Raw genomic sequence first — 25,124 nt, 5'->3', positions numbered from 1 at the left:
CCATTTGACGATCATGATGGAAATATCATATGCTATCATGTCACACGCATAGAATCAGCTTATGTGGAATCCCAAATTTCTTTTTCTTTCTATGTTTTCCTTCTAGTCATGGTTTTTACTTTCTATTTCATTATTTCTCTTCCATTTTTTTTGGAGAATGACCAACTTGAGAACAAAAAAATAGGAGAATAAAGTGTAAAGGATTAGGATTGGTTGTTTTCATTTTCTTCTTGGCTTCTTTTAAAATTTAAATTCTCTAAGGTTAGCTTTATGAGTTTATAAGAATAGGTATAAATCAAACGGACCAATAATTCGAATCATTACAAATGCAGAAACCCTATCCATCATATAATTTTTCAAACAAATATAAATAACAAAAAAAAGAAGCAACTAAAATATTTGTGACCTCAAAGTTCAAATTTTTCAACAATTGATAAAAAGTATAATGATGGAAACAGTCTTGGTAGTGATTGTAGCTTTCATGGAGAAATGTTTAGAGATACTAATGGTATAGACGGAGGAGCCGATGGTGGTGTAGGAGATGATGGGATTTTAGAAGAGGTAGCGATGGAGAGAAAGTGATGAAGTTGGAAGTAGAAACCCTACCTAAAAGAAAAAAATAGAAAAGAAGGTATTTAGCATTCTACATCAGCTTCCATTACGTATCATATGAGAAGAAGATATTTAGCATTCCATATCGGCTTCCATTACGTATCACATGATAGTAGGTGATATTTTTGTCATGGTTGTCAAATGGAAATAGTAATTAGGAGAGAAAATACAATATTATAAAAGTTTGAGGACTTGATTGCAATGAATCAAAGTTTAGAATAAAAATGAAAACTTCTAAAAAAAAAAATCTAAGATTTTTAAAGTAATTAAGCCTATTATATATCTCAAATTTTTATTTTTTTAGCTTTCTTACTTAATATTTTCTTATTTTTGTATCTTTATCATTTTTGGACTGGCCCACTAAACCCAAAACTAAAATAATCGAAACAACCAAAATGTTTTAATCTCAGCCTAGATCAAAATGAAGCAGGATCTGTTTTTTCAAACTATACCAATACTGCACCACATGTACATCAAAGGTGAAAATCGGTTCTATTTACAAAATGAGCCATGTTCCAGCAACCGTATTTATGAAAGATCAAAAAAAAAAAAAAGAAAAGAAAAAGAAAACCTCAAAACTTTATCTCATACGTTGCCATGACATCCAACATTCTGATGCAAAATCGTGTCAATTAAACTACCTTTTTTCTTAATTTGACCAAAAATACAGAATAGACCTGTCAAACTTGTAGGCACCTATTTCACCAAGCAAAGGATTACAAGTAACTCCATTTCAGATTGACCAAGGAACAGATAAAGCCTCAAGAAGACTCCATTGCTAATATCAATGAGTTTTATAGTGCTTCAATTCTAGTAGGTCATTTTATCAAAATTACCTATAATGCAATTTAATTATCACCACGTATGTCCTTCAACTTATGAGCCCAAAGGAGTTAATGGAGTGTGTTGGGTATAAAATACCCACAGTCGGAACCCACGGCGGAACCGCCATCAGCAGGTGCAGCTCCGCCCGGACTCCTACGGGAGCCGGGCTCCACCGCCATCAGCAGGTGCAGCTCCGCCCGGACTCCTACGGGAGCCGGGCTCCACCGCCATCAGCAAGTGCAGCTCCGCCCGGACTCCTACGGGAGCCGAGCTCCACTGTCGACATCAGCGCAGCTCCGCCCGGACTCCCACGGGAGCCGGGCTCCGCTCTCAGTATCAACGGCTGGTAAGCTCAATCCGGACTCCTATCAGAGCCGGATTTCACCCTTAACTTTGTTTGCAGTGCAGCTCCGCCCGGACTCCTACAGGAGCCGGGCTCCACCGCCATCAGCAAGTGCAGCTCCGCCCGGACTCCTACGGGAGCCGGGCTCCACCGCCATCAGCAAGTGCAGCTCCGTCCGGACTCCTACGGGAGCCGAGCTCCACTGTCGACATCAGCGCAGCTCCGCCCGGACTCCCACGGGAGCCGGGCTCCGCTCTCAGTATCAACGGCTGGTAAGCTCAATCCGGACTCCTATCAGAGCCGGATTTCACCCTTAACTTTGTTTGCAGTGCAGCTCCGCCCGGACTCCTACGGGAGCCGGGCTCCACCGCCATCAGCAAGTGCAGCTCCGCCCGGACTCCTACGGGAGCCGAGCTCCACTGTCGACATCAGCGCAGCTCCGCCCGGACTCCCATGGGAGCCGGGCTCCGCTCTCGGTATCAACTGCTGCTCCGCCAGGACTCCTACAGAAATCGGTCTCCGGCCGTTACCGAGCTCCAATCGACAGATCCACGCCTCCTGACAGGCCCCCAAAACGGCCACGACCCTGCTCCACTTTCTGTGGCGGATTCCGCGCGGTACCATCATTCCCTGACAAGCCGCAGTAGCCATAGCCGCCCTGCTCCACTTCCTGTGGCGGACTCCGCGCAGCTCCACTATCCCCTGGCAGGCCACAGTGACGGCCACGAACCTGCTCCACCTCCTACGACGGATACCACGCGATTCTCCTGACGACGGACGCTGCTCCACCCCTCATAACAGATTCTACGTGGCGAGTCGAGGTGACGCCCACGTATCTGCTCCATTATATTTCGCAATCAATTCCCCTGACCATGGGCGGCCCACTACCAGGTGGTTACAAACGTCGCCATCAGTCCGTTGCCTCCCCCACCTATAAAAGGGGGACTCAGATACGTTATTCTTTAAGCTCTTTTGCCTTATCCCAAAACTCTGCTAAACTCTCCGTTCGAGCACTCCATTCTTGTTGAGGCAGAGAACTGACTTGAGCGTCGGAGGGTCTTGCCGGAGCAACCCCACCTCCGGTTTAGACTTCCCTTGTAGGTCCCGGCGGCGACCGCGGCTTCCTCAACTCCAGCTTCTCCGGTGCAGGCGGATTTTTGCACCAACAGGATTGGCGCTAGAGGAAGGGCCTGTGTCTTCACAGCACCCTTGTTCTTGAAGGAGCGCTCAACGGAGCCACCTCCGGCCATCTCTCCGTCATCTACTCCTAATCCTCCCCCGCGAGATCGACACCCGATGCCTCCGCGCAGGGCGTCCACCCGGCGGTCCACGGCCTCCGCGGCCAGATCTCAAACTCCGGCCTCCCCTCCCGTTTCTCAGCCAGCTCCTCCTCCCCCTCCGGCAACGGCGGTCGATGCGGAGCAGTTTGACTTGCTGGCGCAGCAGGTCAAAGGCCTCGTCAAGGCCGTACAGGCAATGCAGCAGCAGCCGCCGCAGGCGTCGGCGCATCTGGAAGGGGCATCTCCGGAATGCCAGCACCCGACGGTGGGGCGGGCCACCTGGGCCAGCCACCCCGTCCTTCCCGGGAAGGCGAATCCGAGGGTGGAGAGCCCTCAATCGGACCACGACTCCACCCCTAGGAGATCCCTGCCCCCGTTCTGCCAAAGGACCCTCGAGACTCGAAGTCGAGAGGATTTCCTGGACCGGAGGCTCCAGGAGATGAACCGGCGGATCGAAGAACTCCGCCATGCGCCTCCCGCTTACGGTGAGGATATCTGCACTGACCCTCCCTTCTCCCAAATGATTATGCAGGAACCGATCCCGCCGAATTTCAAGCTTCCTCAGTTCGAAAGCTACGACGGGACGTCGGACCCGGTCGATCATCTGGAGGCCTTTCAAACGATGATGCTGCTCCACGGTGCTCCTGACGCCATCTTGTGCCGGGCTTTCCCGTCTACCTTGAAGGGAGCAGCAAGAAACTGGTACTCAGCTCTGAAGCCGGGTACCATATTCTCCTTTGATCAAATGAGCCACCAATTCGTGGCCCATTTTGTCAGCAGCCGACGTCCCCGAAAAGGTTCGGAGTCCCTCATCAACATCAAGCAGAGGGAAGGGGAGTCCATATGGGCCTACGTCAACCGCTTCAACATCGCGGCGTTGGAGGTCCGGAACTTGGACCAGTCGGTTGCCATGGCCGCCCTGAAAGGTGGCCTTCAGAAGAATGATCTCTTATACTCCCTAGAGAAGAAGTACCCCAGGGATTTCGCTGATCTGCTGGCTCGGGCTGAAGGATACGCCCGAGCGGAAGAGGCCTTCAAAATGAAGGATGAAGAGACTGCGAGGGAGCGCCAGGCGGAAAATTCTGGTAAGCTCGCAGTTGAGAAGAGGCCAAAGGAAGCCCGGCCTCGCTCCCGATCTCCTCCTGGGCATAAGCGCGCCCATACTCCCCCCCGGGCACGCAGGCAGAGGAGCCCGGACAACAGGTTTCGGCGGGGTTCCCCGCCAGGGAAGTTCCGCAACTACGCCCCCCTCAACGCCTCGAAGGCCCAGGTGCTGATGGAGGTCAGGGAGCTGCTTCCTAGGCCGGAGAGGATGCGCACGCACCCCGGAAAGTGCAACCCCAACAAGTTCTGCCTCTACCACCGCGACCACGGCCACGACACCGAAGAATGCATCCAGCTCCAGGACGAGATCGAGGAGCTCATCCGGCGAGGTCGGCTCGACAGATTCATCCACCGTCGGCCTGAGGGTAGAGGAGACCGGCCAAGAGCCCTCCCGCCGCCCGAACCGCAGAAAAGGGAGGAGCAGCCCGGGGACCGGCCTCCTATCGGGACCATCGACTCCATCGCCGGAGGGCCTCAAGAGAGAGCGGGAGAACTGTAAATGTATTGCTTACTATTTCGTTTTGAATCTACTTTTCTTTCTAGCTAACGCGCTCCTCCTACTTAACGCGGATGTATTATGACTGGATATGACCCCTCCAAAAACAACGGCCATGTCGGGAACAGGAGGAGAACCTCGTCCTGACATGAGCAAAGTCAAAGGCCCAGTTCTTTTAGATCGGATGGGGGGAGAGGCCCTACAACGCCCTAATGTGCCCCCACAGCCATGTCAGGAACAGGAGGAGAACCTCGTCCTGACATGAGCAAAGTCAAAGGCCCGGTTCTTTTAGACCGGATGGGGGGAGAGGCCTTACAACGCCCTAATGTGCCCCCACAGCCCTGTTAGGGACAGGAGGAGAACCTCGCCCTAACTTGAGCAAAGTCGAAGGCCCGATTCCTTTAGACCGGATGGGGGGAGAGGCCTTACAATGCCCTGATGTGCCCCCACGGACCTGTTAGGGACAGGAGGAGAACCTCGCCCTAACTTGAGCAAAGTCGAAGGCCCAGTTCCTTTAGACCGGATGGGGGGAGAGGCCTTACAATGCCCTAACGTGCCCCCACGGCCCTGACAGGAACAGGAGGAGAACCTCGTCCTGACATGAGCAATGTGGAAGGTCTGGGCTCCAACGGGAGCCGGGTTTCCACGACAAAGAAAGACTTCACCCGGACTCCTACGGGAGCCAGGTTCCTACGACAAGGAAGGCTCCACCCGGGCTCCTACGGGAGCCGGGCTCCACCGCCAAGGTAAGCTTCGCCCGGACTCCTACGGGAGCCGGGCTCCGCCGCCAAGATAAGCTTCACCCGGGCTCCTACAGGGGTCGGGTTCCGCTGCCAAAGAAGAGTTCACCCGGACTCCTACGGGAGCCGGGTCTCTACGCCAAAGGAGAGTTCATTCGGACTCCTACGGGAGCCGGCTCCGCCGCCAAGATAAGCTTCACCCGGGCTCTTACAGGAGCCGGGTTCCGCCGCCAAAGAAGAGTTCACCCGGACTCCTACGGGAGCCGGGTCTCTACGCCAAAGGAGAGTTCATCCGGACTCCTACGGGAGCCGGGCTCCGTCGCCAAGATAAGCTTTGTCCGGACTCCTACGGGAGCCGGGCTCCGCCGCCAAGATAAGCTTCACCCGGGCTCCTACAGGAGCCGGGCTCCACCGCCAAGATAAGCTTCGCCCGGACTCCTACGGGAGCCGGGCTCCGCCGCCAAGATAAGCTTCGCCCGGACTCCTACGGGAGCCGGGCTCCGCCGCCAAGATAAGCTTCACCCGGACTCCTACGGGAGTCGGGTTCCGCCGCCAAGAAAAGCTTCACCCGGACTCCTACGGGAGCCGGGTTCCGCCGCCAAGGTAAGCTTCACCCGGACTCCTACGGGAGCCGGGTTCCACCGCCAAGAAAGATTTCGCCCGGGCTCCTAAGAAAGCCGGGCTCCATCCACTGCTTCGCCAGCAAGGGTCAAAACGGTGGCGAGGCTTGGCCACATGACGAGATCAGAAGAAAGGGAAGAGCCCCTTCCCACGACGACCTCTAAGCCAAACAGGCCAAACGACGAGAGAGGGTCAACGAACGACAATATCGGTGCTACGCGCGGACAAGGTAACACAAAGAGCTTTTTCCTCATTTCCGATATATGTACTACAGGACCAGGACAGCCAGAGAAAGAGGGACAAAACGACAAGAAAAAAGAAAAAGGGGCAGCTACAAAAAGGGGTGACTACAAAAGAACTCTAAGGAGGTCCTGCTCCCTCTAACCTAGGGTGATCACCTCCATCCCCCAACCAGGACTGCCTCAGGCTCTCCACCGTTTCCTCTAGTTCTTCCTTCTTTTGCAGCATATCCTGGAGCGCCTGACGAAGTCGCCGGCTCTCAGCCTCCGCTTCCCGATGCCACTTCCGCAAAACTTCGGACTCCGCCTCTGCGTCCGCGACGGCCTTCCGCTCAAGCCCCAGTTGAATTTTTACTTGTTGCAGCTCAGCTGTCTTCTCCCCAAGGGAGACAGAAATCCCCTCGACGGTGCCTCTCAGGGCGTGGAGCTCTTCGGTATCTTGGGAGTTAGTAAGCTGCGCCCTAGTAACCAGCTGCCTCTGGAGACGAACGACCTCGTCCGCCGCTTGACGGAATCTCCTTTTATACTCTTCTACCTGCCGGCGCCAGCTGGCACGCTGCACATCATGGCTCATCTCAGCATCTTGAAGCTGCTTCTGAAGGTCAGAAACTTTTTGTGACCATATCTGCTCATCCCGCGCTGTGAGCCGGGATGAGTTCCCTTCCAGCTAGTCGATCCTCCTCTTCGCAGCTGACAGCTCCACCTTAAGGGCACTGATACTGGCTTCTTGAGCCCAAGTTCGGTCGCTGGGCTCTTCGTGCATTCCTCGAGCTCCTTTGCGAAGTTCGCCTTCCTCCGACTGTAGTCCATGATTGCCTTCACTTGGAGACTCCGGAAGTGGGCGGCCTCAGCGGCGGCCTCGGAATAGCATTTTTTCGACTTGCGGAGCTCGTCCTCTGACTTTTTCAACTTCTTCGTCAGGTGGAGGACCTCCTTTTTGAGCCGTTGGATAGTTGACTTCAGCGGAACCCCGAGGGGCAAGGGGAGTGCTTCGGCGGGACGCTGCCATCGGAAGATGCAAACGTCAAAGACCAAGCTCATTACGAGAAAAAAGGCAGAGAAGAAGGAGCAGGGGGAAGGAAAGACCATCCACAATAAGAAATTCGACTTTATTGATTAATTTTGAAGACAAGCGGAAAGAAAATATGGCGACGAAAGAAAGATACAAGATCGGAGGTCTCAGACCTCGAGGGTGGGGGGTGGAGAGCTCGGCGCGGGGGGTGCGACTGCGGTAGCAACGGACGAAGGGGCGGCCTCGTCGTCAGATTCCTCCAAAAAGTCGAGATCAAGGTCAGGGTATCTACTGGCCACCCTCTCTCGGCAGAGCTCGAACCCCTTGGTAAACGCCTCCAGGCCGAATTGGACGTTCAGCTCCCTCATCTCCGCGGAGGCCTTGAACTCCACCGCAAGAGTCCTGGCCTCCGAGATCAGAACCGGAGTTTGCTCGGCCAGATGGGCGACCTCGACCTCGCCTTCCTTGCCAACTCCTCCAGGCTTCGCCTCTCCTCCTCCCGGGCTCGTCTTTCCTCTTCCCGGTCTTGTCTCTCCCTCTCCAGGGCCTCCCGGAGGGCGGCCACCTCGGCCGTCTTCGCTTGAAGACGAGCAACCTCGTCTTGACAGCGCTCCTCCGCCCGCAGAAGATCCCTTCTCATGCGGCCCGACGCCTCGATATAGGCGAAGAGCTGGTGCCCGATCTGCAAGGACAGATAGAGAATCACAACGAAGATCGAGCAACTGTGCCAGTAAAAATCCGCTTACCTCAAGAAAGGACCCCAAGGTGTCCCAGGCCCGCTGCTCGGGATCGGCACGGTCGATCCTCTCCACGACATCGGACAGAATGCAACCATCGAGCAGCCGACGGATCAGAGCCTTGTCGTTGAAGGGGTTCTCCGATCCCCCCTCGGAGCAGATGGACTCGTCTGCGGCGGCTCGGTGGCTGCTCGGCCTGTGGGCCACCGACTTTCTCCTCCTCCCCGCGACGGGCGCCTCTGCGGGGCGGACCTCCGAAATGGGGACCCCGGTCGGCGGGCTCCTTGGGGGAGCCCGGGGGGCCGCTGGCTCGGCATCCGAAGGAATGTCGATTGCCGGGGTCGCCTGGACGGGCGCAGCCAAGCTCGTCTCCTCCATCCTGGCCCTCTTCGCCGAGCCAGAGGTCATCGCGCCCTTCTTTTTCTGGGCTCTCATAGCCTTGGCGAGCATCCATGTGGCGTCGGCGTCCATTGCTAAAAAAAAAAAAAAAAAAAAAAAGAGAGAAAGAAAAGAAGAAGGAAAAAGCGGCACCGATCAGTCCAGAGTCAAAAAAAAAAAAAAAAAAGAGAAAGAGAAGAAGAAAAAGAAAAGAAAGAGGAAAGAGGAAAAAAGAGAGAGGAAGAAAGAGAGGGAAGAAGAAGGCAAGAAAAGGAAAGATATATACTTGCTGGATCCTGAGGGCTCAGGCCGATGTTAAAAAGAAGCTGCTCCCTCAGTAGGTTTGGAAGGGAAGGAGCGGGGTAGCTCAGGAGCTTCTGGACGGCCTGAAGGTCGTTCTCTCCCAGGCTGGGAGCCCGGCGGACGGAATCCCTCAGAGACCCCCAAGGGGGCAGGCCCAGTTCCAAGGTCGGATAGTAAATGAAGAGAAATTTCCCCTTCCAGTTGTGAATCGAAGAAGGGGCGCCCTTCAGCAACCCCTTCTTATCGAACTGGGGGGAAAAGTACCACCAGTCCTTCGCTGAAGGATGGCGTTTGAAGGTGTAGAAATGTCTGAACAGGGAGAGGGAAGGCTGGACCTCGGCTATATAACAGAGGGAGAGAAACCCTATCAAAAATCTAAAGGAATTCGGGGCGACAGAGGCGAGAGAAATGTCTAAGAAACGAAAGAAGGTGGCAACAAAAGCAGGAAGCGGAAGCCGGAGTCCGGCACGGAATGCCTCCTGGTACAAACAAAAGCAACCAGGAGGGGGAGCGCTGGCCCGATCAGAGGGGCCAGGAAGCTCCAGATCGTACTCTGAAGGGACCCCGTACCGAGCCCTTATCAGGAGAAGTTCGTTCGGAGTCGACGAACAAGGAATGGCGCCCGGAGCGAAAACCGGGCGAGGCCCTGCCCCGAACGCGGGTTCGTCCGCAGAGACAGGGGCCTGGGGGTTTGAAGCAGAAGAACTCCCAGAACTTACGGGGGCAGAAGAATCGGAAGACATTTTTCTTTGGGGGAGAACCTAAAGGGCCCTAGAAAAGCAAGCCGAGAAGGGAGGGAGACGCCGGAGGTCAACCCAGGAGAAGACATAAAAGAAGTGAAAAGAGGAGAGGACCCTAGGCGGTAAGAAGAAGAAGGTGGGCACTAACCTATCTTGCTCTGGGGACCTGGGGAGCGAGAAACGGAAGGCGCCTACGGCTCGAGAGGGCGTTCGCTAGAGCAGACTCTCGGGGAGATGACAGACGTCAGCAAGAAATCAGAAACGGAGTGGGGCGCCTGAAGGGGGGAGGACGGGTTTAAATAGGCCCTGGGACCCAGCGCCATAATGATCTCGAATCCCCCCAGGCCAGTCCGCATCCGACGCGTGTCCCACTCCCCGTGGCAGACGGCTGAAGGCGGCTGGCGGTTGGCAGGGTCATAATTGCGCCGTACCTAGGCCAGCGTACCTGCGGGGTCTTCGAAGCATCCTCTCGTACCGCCCCAATTCGAAAAGACTCCGGCACGCGCTCATTTAATGCCAAAATATCTGGAAGCGGCGGGGCGCGGGATTCGAAGGGACGATTCTAGCTGTACTTCTGTGTACTTCCTTCGTTTGAAATTCAAAACTCGGATGTAGGGGGACTGGTGTTGGGTATAAAATACCCACAGCCGGAACCCACGGCGGAACCGCCATCAGCAGGTGCAGCTCCGCCCGGACTCCTACGGGAGCCGGGCTCCACCGCCATCAGCAGGTGCAGCTCCGCCCGGACTCCTACGGGAGCCGGGCTCCATCGTCATCAGCAAGTGCAGCTCCGCCCGGACTCCTACGGGAGCCGGGCTCTACCGCCATCAGCAAGTGCAGCTCCGCCCGGACTTCTACGGGAGCCGGACTCCACCACCATCAGCAAGTGCAGTTCCGCCCGGACTCCTACGGGAGCCGGGCTCCATCGCCATCAGCAGGTGCAGCTCCGCCCGGACTCCTACGGGAGCCGGGCTCCACCGCCATCAGCAAGTGCAGCTCCGCCCAGACTCCTACGGGAGCCGGGCTCCACCGCCATCAGCAAGTGCAGCTCCGCCCGAACTCCTACGGGAGCGGGGCTCCACCGCCATCAGCAAGTGCAGCTCCGCCCGGACTCCTACGGGAGCCGGGCTCCACCGCCATCAGCAAGTGCAGTTCCGCCCGGACTCCTACGGGAGCCGGGCTCCACCGCCATCAGCAAGTGCAGCTCCGCCCGGACTCCTACGGGAGCCGAGCTCCACTGTCGACATCAGCGCAGCTCCGCCGGACTCCCACGGGAGCCGGGCTCCGCTCTCAGTATCAACGGCTGGTAAGCTCAATCCGGACTCCTATCAGAGCCGGATTTCACCCTTAACTTTGTTTGCAGTGCAGCTCCGCCCGGACTCCTATGGGAGCCGGGCTCCACCGCCATCAGCAAGTGCAGCTCCGCCCGGACTCATACGGGAGCCGGGCTCCACCGCCATCAGCAAGTGCAGCTCCGTCCGGACTCCTACGGGAGCCGAGCTCCACTGTCGACATCAGCGCAGCTCCGCCCGGACTCCCACGGGAGCCGGGCTCCGCTCTCAGTATCAACGGATGGTAAGCTCAATCCAGACTCCTATCAGAGCCGGATTTCACCCTTAACTTTGTTTGCAGTGCAGCTCCGCCCGGACTCCTACGGGAGCCGGGCTCCACCGCCATCAGCAAGTGCAGCTCCGCCCGGACTCCTACGGGAGCCGAGCTTCACTGTCGACATCAGCGCAGCTCCGCCCGGACTCCCATGGGAGCTGGGCTCCGCTCTCGGTATCAACTGCTGCTCCGCCAGGACTCCTACAGAAACCGGGCTCCGGCCGTTACCGAGCTCCAATCGACAGATCCACGCCTCCTGACAGGCCCCCAAAATGGCCACGACCCTGCTCCACTTCCTGTGGCGGATTCCGTGCGGTACCATCATTCCCTGACAAGCCGCAGTAGCCATAGCCGCCCTGCTCCACTTCCTGTGGCGGACTTCGCGCAGCTCCACTATCCCCTGGCAGGCCACAGTGACGGCCACGAACCTGCTCCACCTCCTGCGACGGATACCACGCGATTCTCCTGACGACGGACGCTGCTCCACCCCTCATAACAGATTCCACGTGGCGAGTCGAGGTGATGCCCATGTATCTGCTCCATTATATTTCGCAATCAATTCCCCTGACCATGGGCGGCCCACTACCAGGCGGTTACAAACGTCGCCATCAGTCCGTTGCCTCCCCCGCCTATAAAAGGGGGACTCAGATACGTTATTCTTTAAGCTCTTTTGTCTTATCCCAAAACTCTGCTAAACTCTCCGTTCGAGCACTCCATTCTTGTTGAGGCAGAGAACTGACTTGAGCGTCGGAGGATCTTGTCGGAGCAACCCCACCTCCGGTTTAGACTTTCCTTGCAGGTCCCGACGGCGACCGCGGCTTTCTCAACTCCAGCTTCTCTGGCGCAGACGGATTTTTGCACCAACAGAGTGAAAAAGGGATTAGAGATTTCAAAACTATGAATTTTGAGCTGAGTTGTTATCCAATGTTTGACCCATTTTGGAGTCATATAAGGCTGCATTAGCTAAGGGAAAGGCATCACATAGATCCAATCTATGTTTTCAAGGCCAGACTCTCATGGGCCTAAAAACTTGAGAGGATCGGAGTTAAATTTGGTCAACACGGCACGTTTCTCAAAGCGATCCGAACTCCGTCGGAAGGTGAATCCTTCTTTCGCTCAAAGACCCGATAAAACGCGGCGTGGAGCGGAACACGGGATTAATCGTGGAGAACGCGAGTCAATTCGGCCCCGCTATTTAAACACCGTCATCGGTGGTGGTGGATAACCATCTACCCATCCCTTCTGGCGCTCCCCCATCTCGCGATGGCCGCCTCCGCTGCTGCCCTCCTCCTCGCCGTCCTCTCCCTCCTCTCCGCCGCCGCCACCGCGAGGCCCGGCGCCCACTTCCACCCCTGCAACACCCTCCTTATATCCTACACCATCTCCTCCTCCTCCTCCTCCTCCTCCGGAGGCTCCCTTGTCGGCGAGCCGGCCAAGACCCACCCCACCGGCTTCTTTGCCGTCTACCGCATAGTCACCCCCTTCCCTCCCCTCTTTGCCGCCTCCTCCTTCGGCGATCTCTACATCCGCCCTGCCCAGATCCGCCGCCCCGACCTCCCCCGCCGGGCTGCCGCCCTCCCCACCGAGCCCATCGCCACCGCCTTCGGTTTCAGCTCTCTCCAGGAGCGCGCCAAGGACATCCTCGTGGTCGTCGTCGGCCTTCTCTTCGGGGTCGGGTGCGGCGCCCTCACCGCCGCCACTATGTACCTCATCTGGTCCCTCGTCACCAACCGCTACGAGATCTGCGGCGCCGATGGGTACTCCGAGGATGAGGAGGAGGTCGACGAGAGCCCCAAGAAGTCCGGGTATGTCAAGATCCCCGCTACCGAGCCGGCCCCGGCTAAAGAAGGGCTTGAGGGAAATTAAGATTAGGGGCTTCCATGAATAGTGGCGGGGGTGCTTACATATATATATATATATATATATGATACATAAATTTGCATAGTCTCGTGGTTTGTGTTAATTTGTGTGATGTCAAGTGGCTCTCCTCTTTGAGGTTTGACTTGAAATGTTGCATTCTTAATACTTATGTCTGGAATTTAGTGTTTAATTCGCTGTGATTGTGATTTGCAGGACTCTTCTATTCCTTGGAAATTGATAGGTTTAAGTTGGTGGAATTTGGTTGGCTTTATTCTTGGATTTTACTTGTTTAACGTTTGGGCGTTCTCTCCTTTTGATGATTGTATTACAACGGTAGTATATTACATGCATTTACAAATGATTATTATCAATCTGGATTAAAAGAGAGCAAATTGATATAAATATGGTTCCAATATATAATGAGTTTAAGGAGCCTTTGTTGGGGATATACTGATGGAGACTTGTATCCCTATCCCTCAAAGCATAGTACATCTTTTAGTAAGCTAGAGAGAGGACAGTAATAATCTCCTTAGCAGTTGAATTTTGTTGATTTGATGTTATTCGCTCTAGTTTTGTTAGGGGCTTGCAATGCCATTGACGTCATGCTTCTTGGGGCAATGAGTTAATTAGGATTTTGTTGGCTAAATAGAGCATATGCTACATTAAGAGTTCAATGAGACTAGAGAAACAAAGATATAAGTGTTACGATGCAATATGGATTGGTATAGATCGGGATATTTTAGGTCATATATTTTATTTGTCGGATGTTGTGTTTCATTTGGTCCTTTGATTTATTGATGCCTTTAAGTTATAACCAATAAGGTGGATTTTCCTACCTACTGAACACCAATTGGCCATGTCTTAGCTGCTGGAAGCAGGAGCAGTGCTTGAGTCATTTTGATGCAGGTTGCATTAGTAGAAGTGCTAGGCTACTAGAGACCATATATGTTTCATGGCAAGTCCTTTCTTTCCTTGATTTGCCTTGACCAGGAATTTGGCACCAATGTATAGAGGGATCATAACAGGTTGACAACTGGTTGTGAAATCTGTTAGTCTATTGAGACATCTCAACTGTGAGTCATGCTTTGTGCCCAATCAATGTTTGTTGGCAAAAGCTTGGTGATGATGGTATGCGTTACTTTGTTATATATTATTTAGTTCATATTAAGGCTGGAAATATGATGATTCTTGAAGTATCTTACCTTAGACTTAGGTATTGGTTGGCTAGGAAAATCAACATTTAGTTTCACTGGCAATTTATTTTGTAAATATATGTTAGGATTTTAGTTGCTAGCTTATAGGTGCCGCTCTTGTACAGGGTTGAGGTAAGATCACAATAGTGTCACTTGAAGATAGATTTTCGACCCGAAATTTTGGCATGGTTGATTGCACATCTCTTGATCTCTCCTCATTGTTGCACACTCCTTTTCTCTAAATGGAAAACAAACACATATGGAATTCAATTATTATAATTGTTTCTCATGAAATTGCATCAAAGAAAGTGGACCAACACCATGGAGGCTTGTCTTGAAATTGTTACAAAGAGGCATGAAGAACTATGCACGGAGTTTGATCTTCAGAAAAGATGATGTGGATTTTTTTATTTAGATGATCTTGTTGTTGGTGACTGTGAAAAGGCCAGTCATTTAGTCTGGTAGAAGAAGCTTGTGGTGGAGTCAATCTGATGGGTTAAAGGTCTCATAAGAAAATTTAATTCCGGTGATACTAACAGATTTTTCTGTTGCTTCATCCAATGTCAGCATTAATCATTATGGTCAAAGGATGCCAAGATCTACTGCTTTGACCGCCTAAGGGATTGATGTCGGATTCCATTATTGGATCATGGATATTTAACAATGGACATAAACTTATCCATTAGCATGATATTATGGCAAGATTGATCTTTACAAGCTTAGCTGGATAGCTTTGAATATTTGATTAAGACAGTCAATGTTACTCAAACTGCGATTTCTATTTTTGTTATATTTATGTTGAAAGTGTCTTAGGCGTCATGTTGGATGGAGAAAGTGTTGGGTTTGTTAGGGTTGTGTTATGAAGCCGATTAAATGCTTTAATTTTAAGGCTGAGGGGAGGTCTGAAGTTATAATATGAAGACAGGTGACTATGTGCTGGATGGAAAAAAATATTTTCTTGTGATAGATTCCATATCCTCTCTTATTTCTTGTCTTCTTTGACTCGAAACTTTAAATACAAAATTGAAACCTCCAAGGACTTGTGTGTGGGCTTTGATTTTTTCATCCATTAGCAGCAGAAGATGATTGTAAAATCCTGTTGAATTAGATAAAAAAAAATACAGAATATGATTTGTTGGGGTTATGAAAACATGTGGCTTATGCATAGACTCATATTTAGTTTGTGAATGGTCTTAATGATGCTAATGATCAATGGTGCTTTGAGTAATATTCTTGGGGTGAATTTGGGAAAATGAAACACTGCACGAACATGAGAATCTTTTCTGTGCAAGTGTATGCCAATGCTTTTGATCATCTATTGTTTCTTTGGTGTTGAATGGAAATTCGTTTGACTTGACTTGTAACCAGTTTTTTCTGCATACCTGAATGAATTAAAGGTTAACATCACTTTTAGTGAGAAGCCTGTAAGGTTGATAAGCTTTTACTGGTGCATATTCAAAGAAAAAATATTCCATATTTTGCTATGCAGAATTTATTGATGGAATTCCTAATTAACTTTTCTTCAAGCTTTCCAGTTTTGATGGGTCCACCATGTCAAGTGGAAAAGGTGGAAGGTTGCTTGTATATGGATAATAGGACTTAGAACTCCATAAGCATAATTGTTTGTTGAGCCCAACTTTATAGGCTTTTGGTCTTTCTATGTCAATATAAGCTTATGGTAAAGTAGAAGATTGGGAGAGCAAGATTCGGGAACTGTGGAGTCATAGAAAGTAGTTTCTTATCATAGTTTAGATGATTTTGGATGGATGTGATTTGCTCATATTTTAGTTTTACCTTGCCACCTAAATTCATGCTTTTCTGCAATGGATTCTATTACGATCTAGGGGAGCCCCAACTTTGTCCCACAAATATGATGGAAAATAAAGTGTAGCCGCTGTATATGCTTTATGATTGTTATGACAACTTCATGCAACACTAGTGGGTATCATTTTTTGAGATTAACTAAATGCTTGAGTAGAGTATGCAGGAATTTTTTGAGGCAAGGGCCTAAAACCCTGTAGAAAGATCGTATAGTGTAAAAAATGTAATTTCATTGGAAATGCAAATGGGAATTGAAAATGAGAACTGATTTGAAATTGCTGTGCCAAGAGATGCCTTAGTTTTATTGACTGCTACCATGGATTTATCATACAAAAGAAAGGAGATATGCTTGAAAAGATAGGTCTCAGATTCAGAGTTTGGAGTGTGAAATGGAGAAGTATTTTTTCAGGGTGTCATTGTAAGCAATGCATCTGCTGATGACTAAAGAATCTATGACATCATAACATGGTCCACAACTTCAACTTCATATGGTTTAGGAATGATGGCAAATGAAGTGGGGCCAGACAAACAAGAAGACTAAGTCTGGATATATTGGCCAGACAAACAAGAAGACAGTCCAGATATATCAGATAAAGATGTTAAATTTAGGAGATATAGGGTTAGAAATATTTGTATGGTAGAGGAGCTGTAGGAGTTGCACCAAGTGAGAAGAAAGTGATGGAAAATTGATTGATGTAGAATAGAAATATTCAGCAAAGATCTAAAAGGCCTTAATAGAGGTGCTTCATTTTATATTCAAGGGTCAAGTGAAAAGAGAGAAAATCATAAAGAAACCAGTATGCAAGTTGTGAGAAAAATCTTCGAAAAGCTTGTAGTGTTATTGTAAGATAGCCCTTAATAACAATGAAATTCTACAGCTTATGGCATGGCTTCAGGGTTATAGGTATGCTAGCATGCTTGCCAAAGCCTAATATAGGAACCAACTAGATCATAGTTGTCTGCTCTTTTTAGTTCTATTTTCTTGAATTTTTTGAATTTTTAATGAGCCTTGTAGATTTTGCATATTTCTCACAATTTGGATGTGATTGAAATAATTAAAAAAAGAAATTGCAAATATCTTATAATCATCATACACCCCCCTAAAAGGAAAGAGCAAAAACTGTTGAAATTGTCCAATGATGCTAAGTTCCAAGCTTTGCAATACCAGTTTTGGTACCCTTATCAGTAACCAATTAGTCCATTGTCGGTATGTTTTGGTTTTAGGTAGCAGCACTAGGTACATGGGGTGTGCCAAGTACCGATTAGCTACTGGTATGAGTTGGTATACTCGATATGGACCGGCTTGGTCTGGTACTGCAAACCATTCTGAGTTCTCAACCTTGGTTGACAATTGTAAGCTGCTAACAAATATTTTAAGAAATGAATTGAAAGTAAAAGCATAGAATAAATTTAGAAACAAACACAACTTGGCTGTTTATAGTATTATAGTTATTATTATTCTCTGATTGTTACTGTTATTTAATATTATTACTTTATTGAAGTAATTAAGATGTAAAAACTTGGCCATTTTATTTGCTATTTATTAACATGCAGTAATTAAAAAAAATGAAATGCTGTCTGGTTTCATGACTTGTAATTTATGGCTTGAGATGTAAGTGCCCTCTGAATCTTGCATTATTTCTCACCATTTTGAGTCTTTCAAGGTCTAGTAAATCATAGAGGTTTCGCTCTCTAATGGCATGATGTTAAACTACACAAGTAATATGGTATGTTTCTCGACCAGCTAATCGGCCTTTATTTCATGGCAAGCTACATACTCTTGTCAAAGTTCACTTTGGTTTGACACCAATTCCTAGTGTATTGGCATCAGTTGTAGAGCCAATGCTAACTCAGACATCTCGGCATTGTTGATGCTAAAGAGCAGTAGGCTTTATTTCTTTTGATAAATATGAATGTGTGAAACGTAAAGGATGCAATGAGAACCCCCTTGGAGATGTGTATCGAGTTGTAGGAGAGTTATGGATTTCTGTACATATTATGTATGTGGTTCTGAGGTTTAATTTGGTTTATCAAAAAGTATATGAAAAATGTAAAAAATAAAGTACTCATATCTGGCCCAAAAAAAAGGGGTGAAAACCTACCTTGGAATTGAAGTCAATATTATGAATGTTGTAGATTTCTTTAGTTGGTATTTAGGGGTTTTCTTTCTTTTTTTCTCTTTTTGAGTTGTGTCCTTTTTCTCTCATTTAGTAACACCAAGTAGGAATTCTTCTCTCAAAATTGAAATGATGTGAATTATTCTTAATATTTATGTTTGTTGGTTCTTATGAAATATTTTTGCTGATTTATCAATTTAGTCTTTGTTATCCAGACCCTCCAATTTTGCCGTGGAGTAGCACTTTGATACTTGGCATTGGTATGGGTGCAACTCCTGGTTTTGGTTCCAACAGGGCCGCTTGGTTTTTTTTTCCTTCCTTCTGGAGGAACAGGTCATGTCAGTATGTTTGATGCATATTAATTAGAGTAGAGCCTGAAGCTGCTTGAGTCACGCTGGTGTTGTTTTTGGAATTTTGTTTAAACTTGGAAACTTTAACAGGCTACTTGCATTCAGTACTTCGTTGTGGTTAATCTGCTGGCCCACTATGCTTATTGACAAAGAATGCAAAATTAAAGTTATCCTTTCTTTATGATAACCTGCTAAAAGTCATGGTGTGCTACATACAAGTTCTCATGCAGACAGGTCTCCAAATTTCTATTTTAATGCTGTGAATGCAGTAAGAGAACTCTGAAACCTTATTTTGGAAGAAACAATGTGGTTCGTCCTTAAGGTAGATAGAGAGAATAAACTAGGTAGTATGATAGGATGACGTATGCTTAGGCATTAATTAGCTTCTTCTGTTTCTGTTGTTCAAGTCGTTGTTCTTGACATGCGTTGCAATTTTTATACTGTATTCTGATTTTCTTTGCTTCCAGTCATGATGCCAGCATGTATTTAAACATGCCACATTGCATGCATCCATCAATGATCGATCTTGTTAATATGAATGAGTCTTATAGTCTACAGCAATAATTGTAAACGTAAAATTGCTAAAACGTAAAATTGCTAGGGCATAAAGATGTGGACGTACAGGGAGGCTACGAGTTGAAGGAACTGGATATGAGAAGCTTCCTGAGGCCTCATGTTATTTTAAGCGCAACCGCAAGGTATTTCTGCATTTCTTACTTGCTTGGACTCGTCGATGAGTGTTTATAGACTTCTGGCATCTGGTTCTGTAAAAACGCAAAAGAAGCTAATTTTGGCACTGTCGTGATGTTCACTGTGTTTGTTTGTTTTGTTTTGTCTTTTTTTGTTTTTGTTTTTTGTTTTTGTTTCTGTTTTTGGTTTTTTTTTGCTTTGCAGTTTCATTTTCACTATGCTGCTTGTGGGTCTCGTCTGATGATTTGTAACTTGGAAACGGCTTCAATTTCCTGATTATGCTCAATTCCAACATTATTCGGTTGCTAGTTGGGTTAGGGTTGTTCTTGGAGGACACAACGAGTCGAGAAATTTAGCATTCCTTTCTTTTTGGTAAGGAACCCCATAACCTGCTGGACAAACTAGGCAACGACAATTAGAGCCTTTGGAAATGCAGGAACCTCCAGATGAGGTGTTTTGAAAGTTCATTGATCGTATAGGCAGAATGAACAAGCCATATATTCCAGATTGGAACAAGCTCTTCAAAATTTTATGCATTTTTTCCTTTTCAAAGTCTATAAAGTAGCAACTTATTTCCACTCATGCAACTGGCGTCACCGTTATTTTCTTTTGTGGTGTTTAGCACTGGGTTTATTCTAGAGGTGAGATACATTAGTACCGGACTTGATGGAAATACCGTTGCTTTATTTTAAAGGTGCTGAATTTCTTTGGCATCAATTCCCAAAATTTCTTAATCTAATGCGGAAATTGATTCGACTTCTTGGATTGATTTGCAGCCTTAAGTGTGTGTGGCGAGGGGGGGGGGGGAGGTGGTGTTGGTGAAGTCTAAAACTGGAATACGAATGAATGATTTTTATTTCAATCATTTAATTAAGAAGAATTTTATTTTTATTTTGATTTTATAGTAAAATAAAAATGATTCAATCTATTTAAAATTTATTTTTTACTCTTTTATAAGAATTTAAATTTTTATTCCGATTCTGATTTTGATTCAGTCATGAACAAAATGTTTTGAAAAATTTGACCATTCTGATTCTGAATTCAAACTATTTTGATTTTCATTCTGATTCCAATTTTGATTGCAAAAAAGACACCTCCTTAAAATACTCAATAACTATTTACAAAAAATTTCTAGCTTTTGTTGCAGCTAACGGGTACACTCCCCCATTTGACATCGTAAAAGCATCCTAAAAGGCTTGATCGAGCCATCCTCCTTGATGGGCTGAAGACTCAACCAACCAACTAAGCCCCAAAGAAGTGTAATGACAATGAAATGTAACTAAATAAAAGCAAAATTCTTTGTACATCACCCGTCGTGTAGACAATCTAATGGAGAGTGCATCGCATCATCCAATTGATCCATATACCACTCTCGTGGCATGATGTAACAAATGTAGCTTCGCATCAAACCAAAATCTAAAGATATAAAGAAAATGGCTGCAATGTGCTGTCTCATCGCTGAATACATTATGTATGTCATAATCTATTTTTCAAATTAGACACGATGAAAATATCCTTTTCCTCCAAAATGAAGTATTTTATTATTTTGCAGTCTGGTTGGACATTATGAATACTATTCTCTTTCTTCTTCCTCATTTTGTTGAGCTTCTGTCTGAGTGTCTAGGTATTCGAGATTGTTGGCTAGTATTTAGATAATATTATCCTTTGAAGTAATATATCCCACCAATCAGGAAGTAAAATACCATGTGTGAATCCTTTATTATAATTTTTTTGTAATTCCTTTATTACAGCTGCTCCTTTAGTCGTTAAACGAAGTTAATTGTTAAGTAAGTTCAAATTGAGGTCTTTTTTTAGTTTTGAATACAATATATCATGTAAATTTTTTCGAGAAGTCATATAATAAGTCAGGATATTATTATTTCTATCCAAAATAGTTTTTGACAATATTATAACGTTCAAGGTCATAATTATAATATTATAGGTTCATATTATAGTATTATATATTAAAATTATGATATCCTGTATGTAAATGCCTTACTAAGATAGTTTTGACAATATTATGATGTTCTAAATCAAAATTATAATATTTTAGATTAAAATTATGACATCTTGGATCAAAATTATGATATTTTATATTAAAATTATGATATCTTACATATAAAATATCTTCTGAAGATAATTTTGATAATATTATGATATCATAGGTCATAATTATGATATTATAGATTAATATTATGATATTCTATAGGTAAAATATCTCTCAAATATATTTTTTAATATTTTTATGATATCCTAGATCAATATTATGATATGTTATATTAAAATTATGATATTATATATGTAAAATACTTTTCGAAGGTTGTTTTGACAATATTATGATATTTGAAATTAAAATTATGATATTATAAATTAATATTATGATATTTTATAGATAAAATATTTATCAAATATATTTTTTGATATTTTTATAACATCTTAGGTATATTCAATTTTAAAATTATGATATCCTGAAGGTAAAATATCTTGATAATATTATGATATTTTAGATAAAAAATATAATATTATAGGTTAATATTATGACATCATATAGGTAAAATACTTTTCAAATATATTTTTTGATATTTTTATAACATCCTAAGTTAAAATTATGATATTTTTTATTAAAATTATGATATTTTATAGATAAAATATCTTCCAAACATAATTTTGATAATATTATAATATTTTAAATTAAAATTATGATATTTTAAATTAATATTATGATATTTTATAAATAAAATATATCAAAATTAATATTTTTTGATAATTTTATGATATCTTAGATCAAAATTATGATATCTTATGAGTAAAATATCTTTCAAAGATATCTTTCATAATTTTATGATATTCTAGTTTAAAATTATGATATTATAAATATTATGATATCCTATCGATAAAATATCTCTTAAGTATATTTTTTGATATTTTTATGATATTCTGTATCAAAATTATTATATTTTATATTAAAATTATAATATCTTATAAGTAATATATCTTTCGAATAGAGTTTTGATAATATTATGATATTCTATATCAAAATTATGATATTTTAGGTTAATAGTATGTCATCCTATAAGTAAAACATCTCTTAAGTATACTTTTTGATATTTTTATAATAACTTGGATCAAAATTATGATATTCTATATTAAAATTATGACATCCTATGGATAAAATATTTTTTAAAGATAGTTTTGATAATATTATAATATTTTAGATCAAAATTATAATATTTTAGATTAATACTATAATATTATATAGATAAAATATCTCCAAATTGATACTTTTTAATAGTTTTATGACATCTTGAATCAAAATTATGATATTTTATGTTAAATTTATGATATCCTGTACATAAAATATATTTTAGAGATAGTCTTGACAATATTATGATATTTTAGATCAAAATTATGATATTTTAGATTAATATTATAATATTTTATAGATAAAATATCTTAAAATAGATATTTTTTAATATTTTTAGGATATTTTATATCAAAATTATGATATTCTATATTAAAATTATGATATCTTGTAGATAAAATATCTTTCAAAGATCATTTTGATAATATTATTATATTTTAAATTAAATTTATGATATTTTAAATTAATATTATAAGATTTTATTAAAAAAATATCTCTTAAAGATAATTTTAATAATATTATAATATTTTAAGTTAAAATTATGATAGTCTAGGTTAATATTATGATATTTTATAGGTAAAATACTTTAAAATTGATACTTTTAGATATTTTTATGATATTTAATGTTAAAATTATGATACTTTATATTAAAATAATGACATTCTATGGGCAAAATATAATTTAAAAATAATTTTGATAATATTATAATATTTTAGATCAAAATTATGATATTTTAGATTAATGTTATGATATTTTATAGATAAAATATCTCAAAATAAATATTTTTTGATATTTTTATGATATTTTAGATCAAAATTATAATATTTTAGATCAAAATTATAACATCTTATAGTTAAAATATATTTCGAAGATAGTTCTGATAATATAATAATATTCTATTTCAAAATTATAATATTATAAATTAATATTATGACATTCTATTAGTAAAATACCTCTCAAGTATATTTTTTAATATTTTTATGATATCTTAAATTAAAATTATGATATTTTATATTAAAATTATGACATCCTATTGATAATTTTTTGTTAAAAATAATTTTGATAATATTATGATATTTTAAATTAAAACTATAACATCTTAAATTAATATTATAATATCTTATAAATAAAATATCTTAAAATTGATATTTTTTGATAATTTCATGATATTCTAACTCAAAATTATGATATTTTATATTAAAATTATATATTTTTAAATTTTAAAAAACTTTCTGTATATCTTTTATAGAGATTCATATCAATGATCAGTTGGATGAAGCTTCATATGGTGGTTATCTTAAGAATCTATCATTTTCTAGTGCATCGTATGTAAATAACGATAACGTTAATCCTTATATTGAAATGGAGTTCAATTCAATAATCGATGTGTAAAATTTCTATAATGCTTATATGAAAAGAATCAAGTTTGAAATTACAATTATGTCTGGTAGGTCCAATAATAATAAAGAATTATAGTTTAAAAATCTAGCATACGAAGGAAAGGAGCATCAGAATGTCACTTTTTGTCATCATTGTAGAGCCATCAATAAAATAAAGGACCTTCTTCGTAGCTTCTAGAAGAAATGATTTATGATAAGAAAAAATCATAAGAGGAATGAGGGAGGAGAGGGCCAAGGATGAAATAACATGTTATAAATTTCTTACTGAATGTCATAATTTATAAATCGGATATTTCAATTTTATCAAAATATGAAATATGATGTAATGATGATTTAGAAAATCTATTATTTAATAAAAATATGATTTTAAATTTAAAATATATTGCATAGACTAATCATAATTATGTAATGCTTTTTGTTTTAAAAAAAATTTCTGCATCGGATATCATAATTTTAATCTATAATGATATTCTGATACTAAAAATATCTTTGAATGTAGTGCTTGCAAAAATATGCTATCTTATATCAAAATTATAAAATAATATATAAAAAAAAAATTGAAGCAGAAAGTATTACACAATTATGATTAGCCCATATAATATATTTTAAATTTAAGATCATATTTTTTTTAAAGTAATAAGTTGTTCAAACCATCTATTACAATATATTTCATATTTTGATGAAATTAAAATATTCGATTTATAAATTATGGCATCCAGTAAAAAATTTATAGCATAATATTTTTATCCTTAGCCCTCTCCTCCCTTGTTCCTCTTATCCTCCTTTTCTTACTATAAACCATTTCTTCTACAAGCTAAGAAGAAGATCATTTGGTCTGCTAGCAGTCCTATAGTAATAACGTAGAGTGACATCCCGACCCTCTTTTCCTCCAGTATGCTAAGTGTTTAAAGCATTTATTTTTTTTTGTTGTTGGATTTACGACACATGGTTGTGATTTCAAAACCAACTCTTCTCACATAAGTATTATAGAAATTATACACATCGATTACTGAATTGAACTCTATTCTAATATGAGAATCAACATTATCATTATTTGCATATGATGCATTAGAAAAAGATGGATTCTTAAGATAACTACTACATAAAGCCTCATCCAACTGATTATTTGTATGAACCTCTGTAGAAGATGTACAGAAGATTTTTTGAAATCAAAAAATATATAATTTTAACATAGAATATTTTGTGTCAGGAGGTCATAAAATTATCAAAATATATTAATTTTTATGAGATATTTTATTTATAAAATATCATAATATTAATTTAGAATATCATAATTTTGATCTAGAATGTTATAATATTATAAAAACTACCTTCAAAAAATATTTTACATACATGATGTCATAATTTTGATTTAAAGTATTATAAAAATATCAAAAAATATATTTAAAAGATATTTTATCTATAAGATATCATAATACTAATCTAAATTATCATAATTTGAACTTAAAATATCGTAATATTATCAAAATTATCTTTTAGAGGTATTTTACCTATA

At 43.1% G+C, this 25,124-nt stretch overlaps 1 protein-coding gene across 1 annotated transcript; it reads left to right on the top strand.

The window, feature by feature from the left end:
* Nucleotides 1–12,216: 12,216 nt before the first annotated feature.
* Nucleotides 12,217–13,085, top strand: LOC105053710 (uncharacterized). Its single transcript, XM_010934967.3, has one exon. It carries the CDS (start codon nt 12,299–12,301, stop codon nt 12,899–12,901), a length of 603 nt encoding a protein of 200 aa, XP_010933269.1. The 5' UTR covers nt 12,217–12,298; the 3' UTR covers nt 12,902–13,085.
* The last annotated feature ends 12,039 nt before the right edge of the window (nt 13,086–25,124 follow it).

The sequence above is a fragment of the Elaeis guineensis genome, chromosome 11, assembly GCF_000442705.2.
Source record: "Elaeis guineensis isolate ETL-2024a chromosome 11, EG11, whole genome shotgun sequence".
Taxonomy (NCBI): domain Eukaryota; kingdom Viridiplantae; phylum Streptophyta; class Magnoliopsida; order Arecales; family Arecaceae; genus Elaeis; species Elaeis guineensis.
The sequence above is the reverse complement of the archived record's forward strand: the minus strand, read 5'-3'. Positions and strand labels throughout refer to the sequence as shown.

Bases quoted from the DNA above. Each gene is read 5' to 3' on its own strand.
- LOC105053710 (XM_010934967.3), top strand. From the start codon at position 12,299: ATGGCCGCCTCCGCTGCTGCCCTCCTCCTCGCCGTCCTCTCCCTCCTC.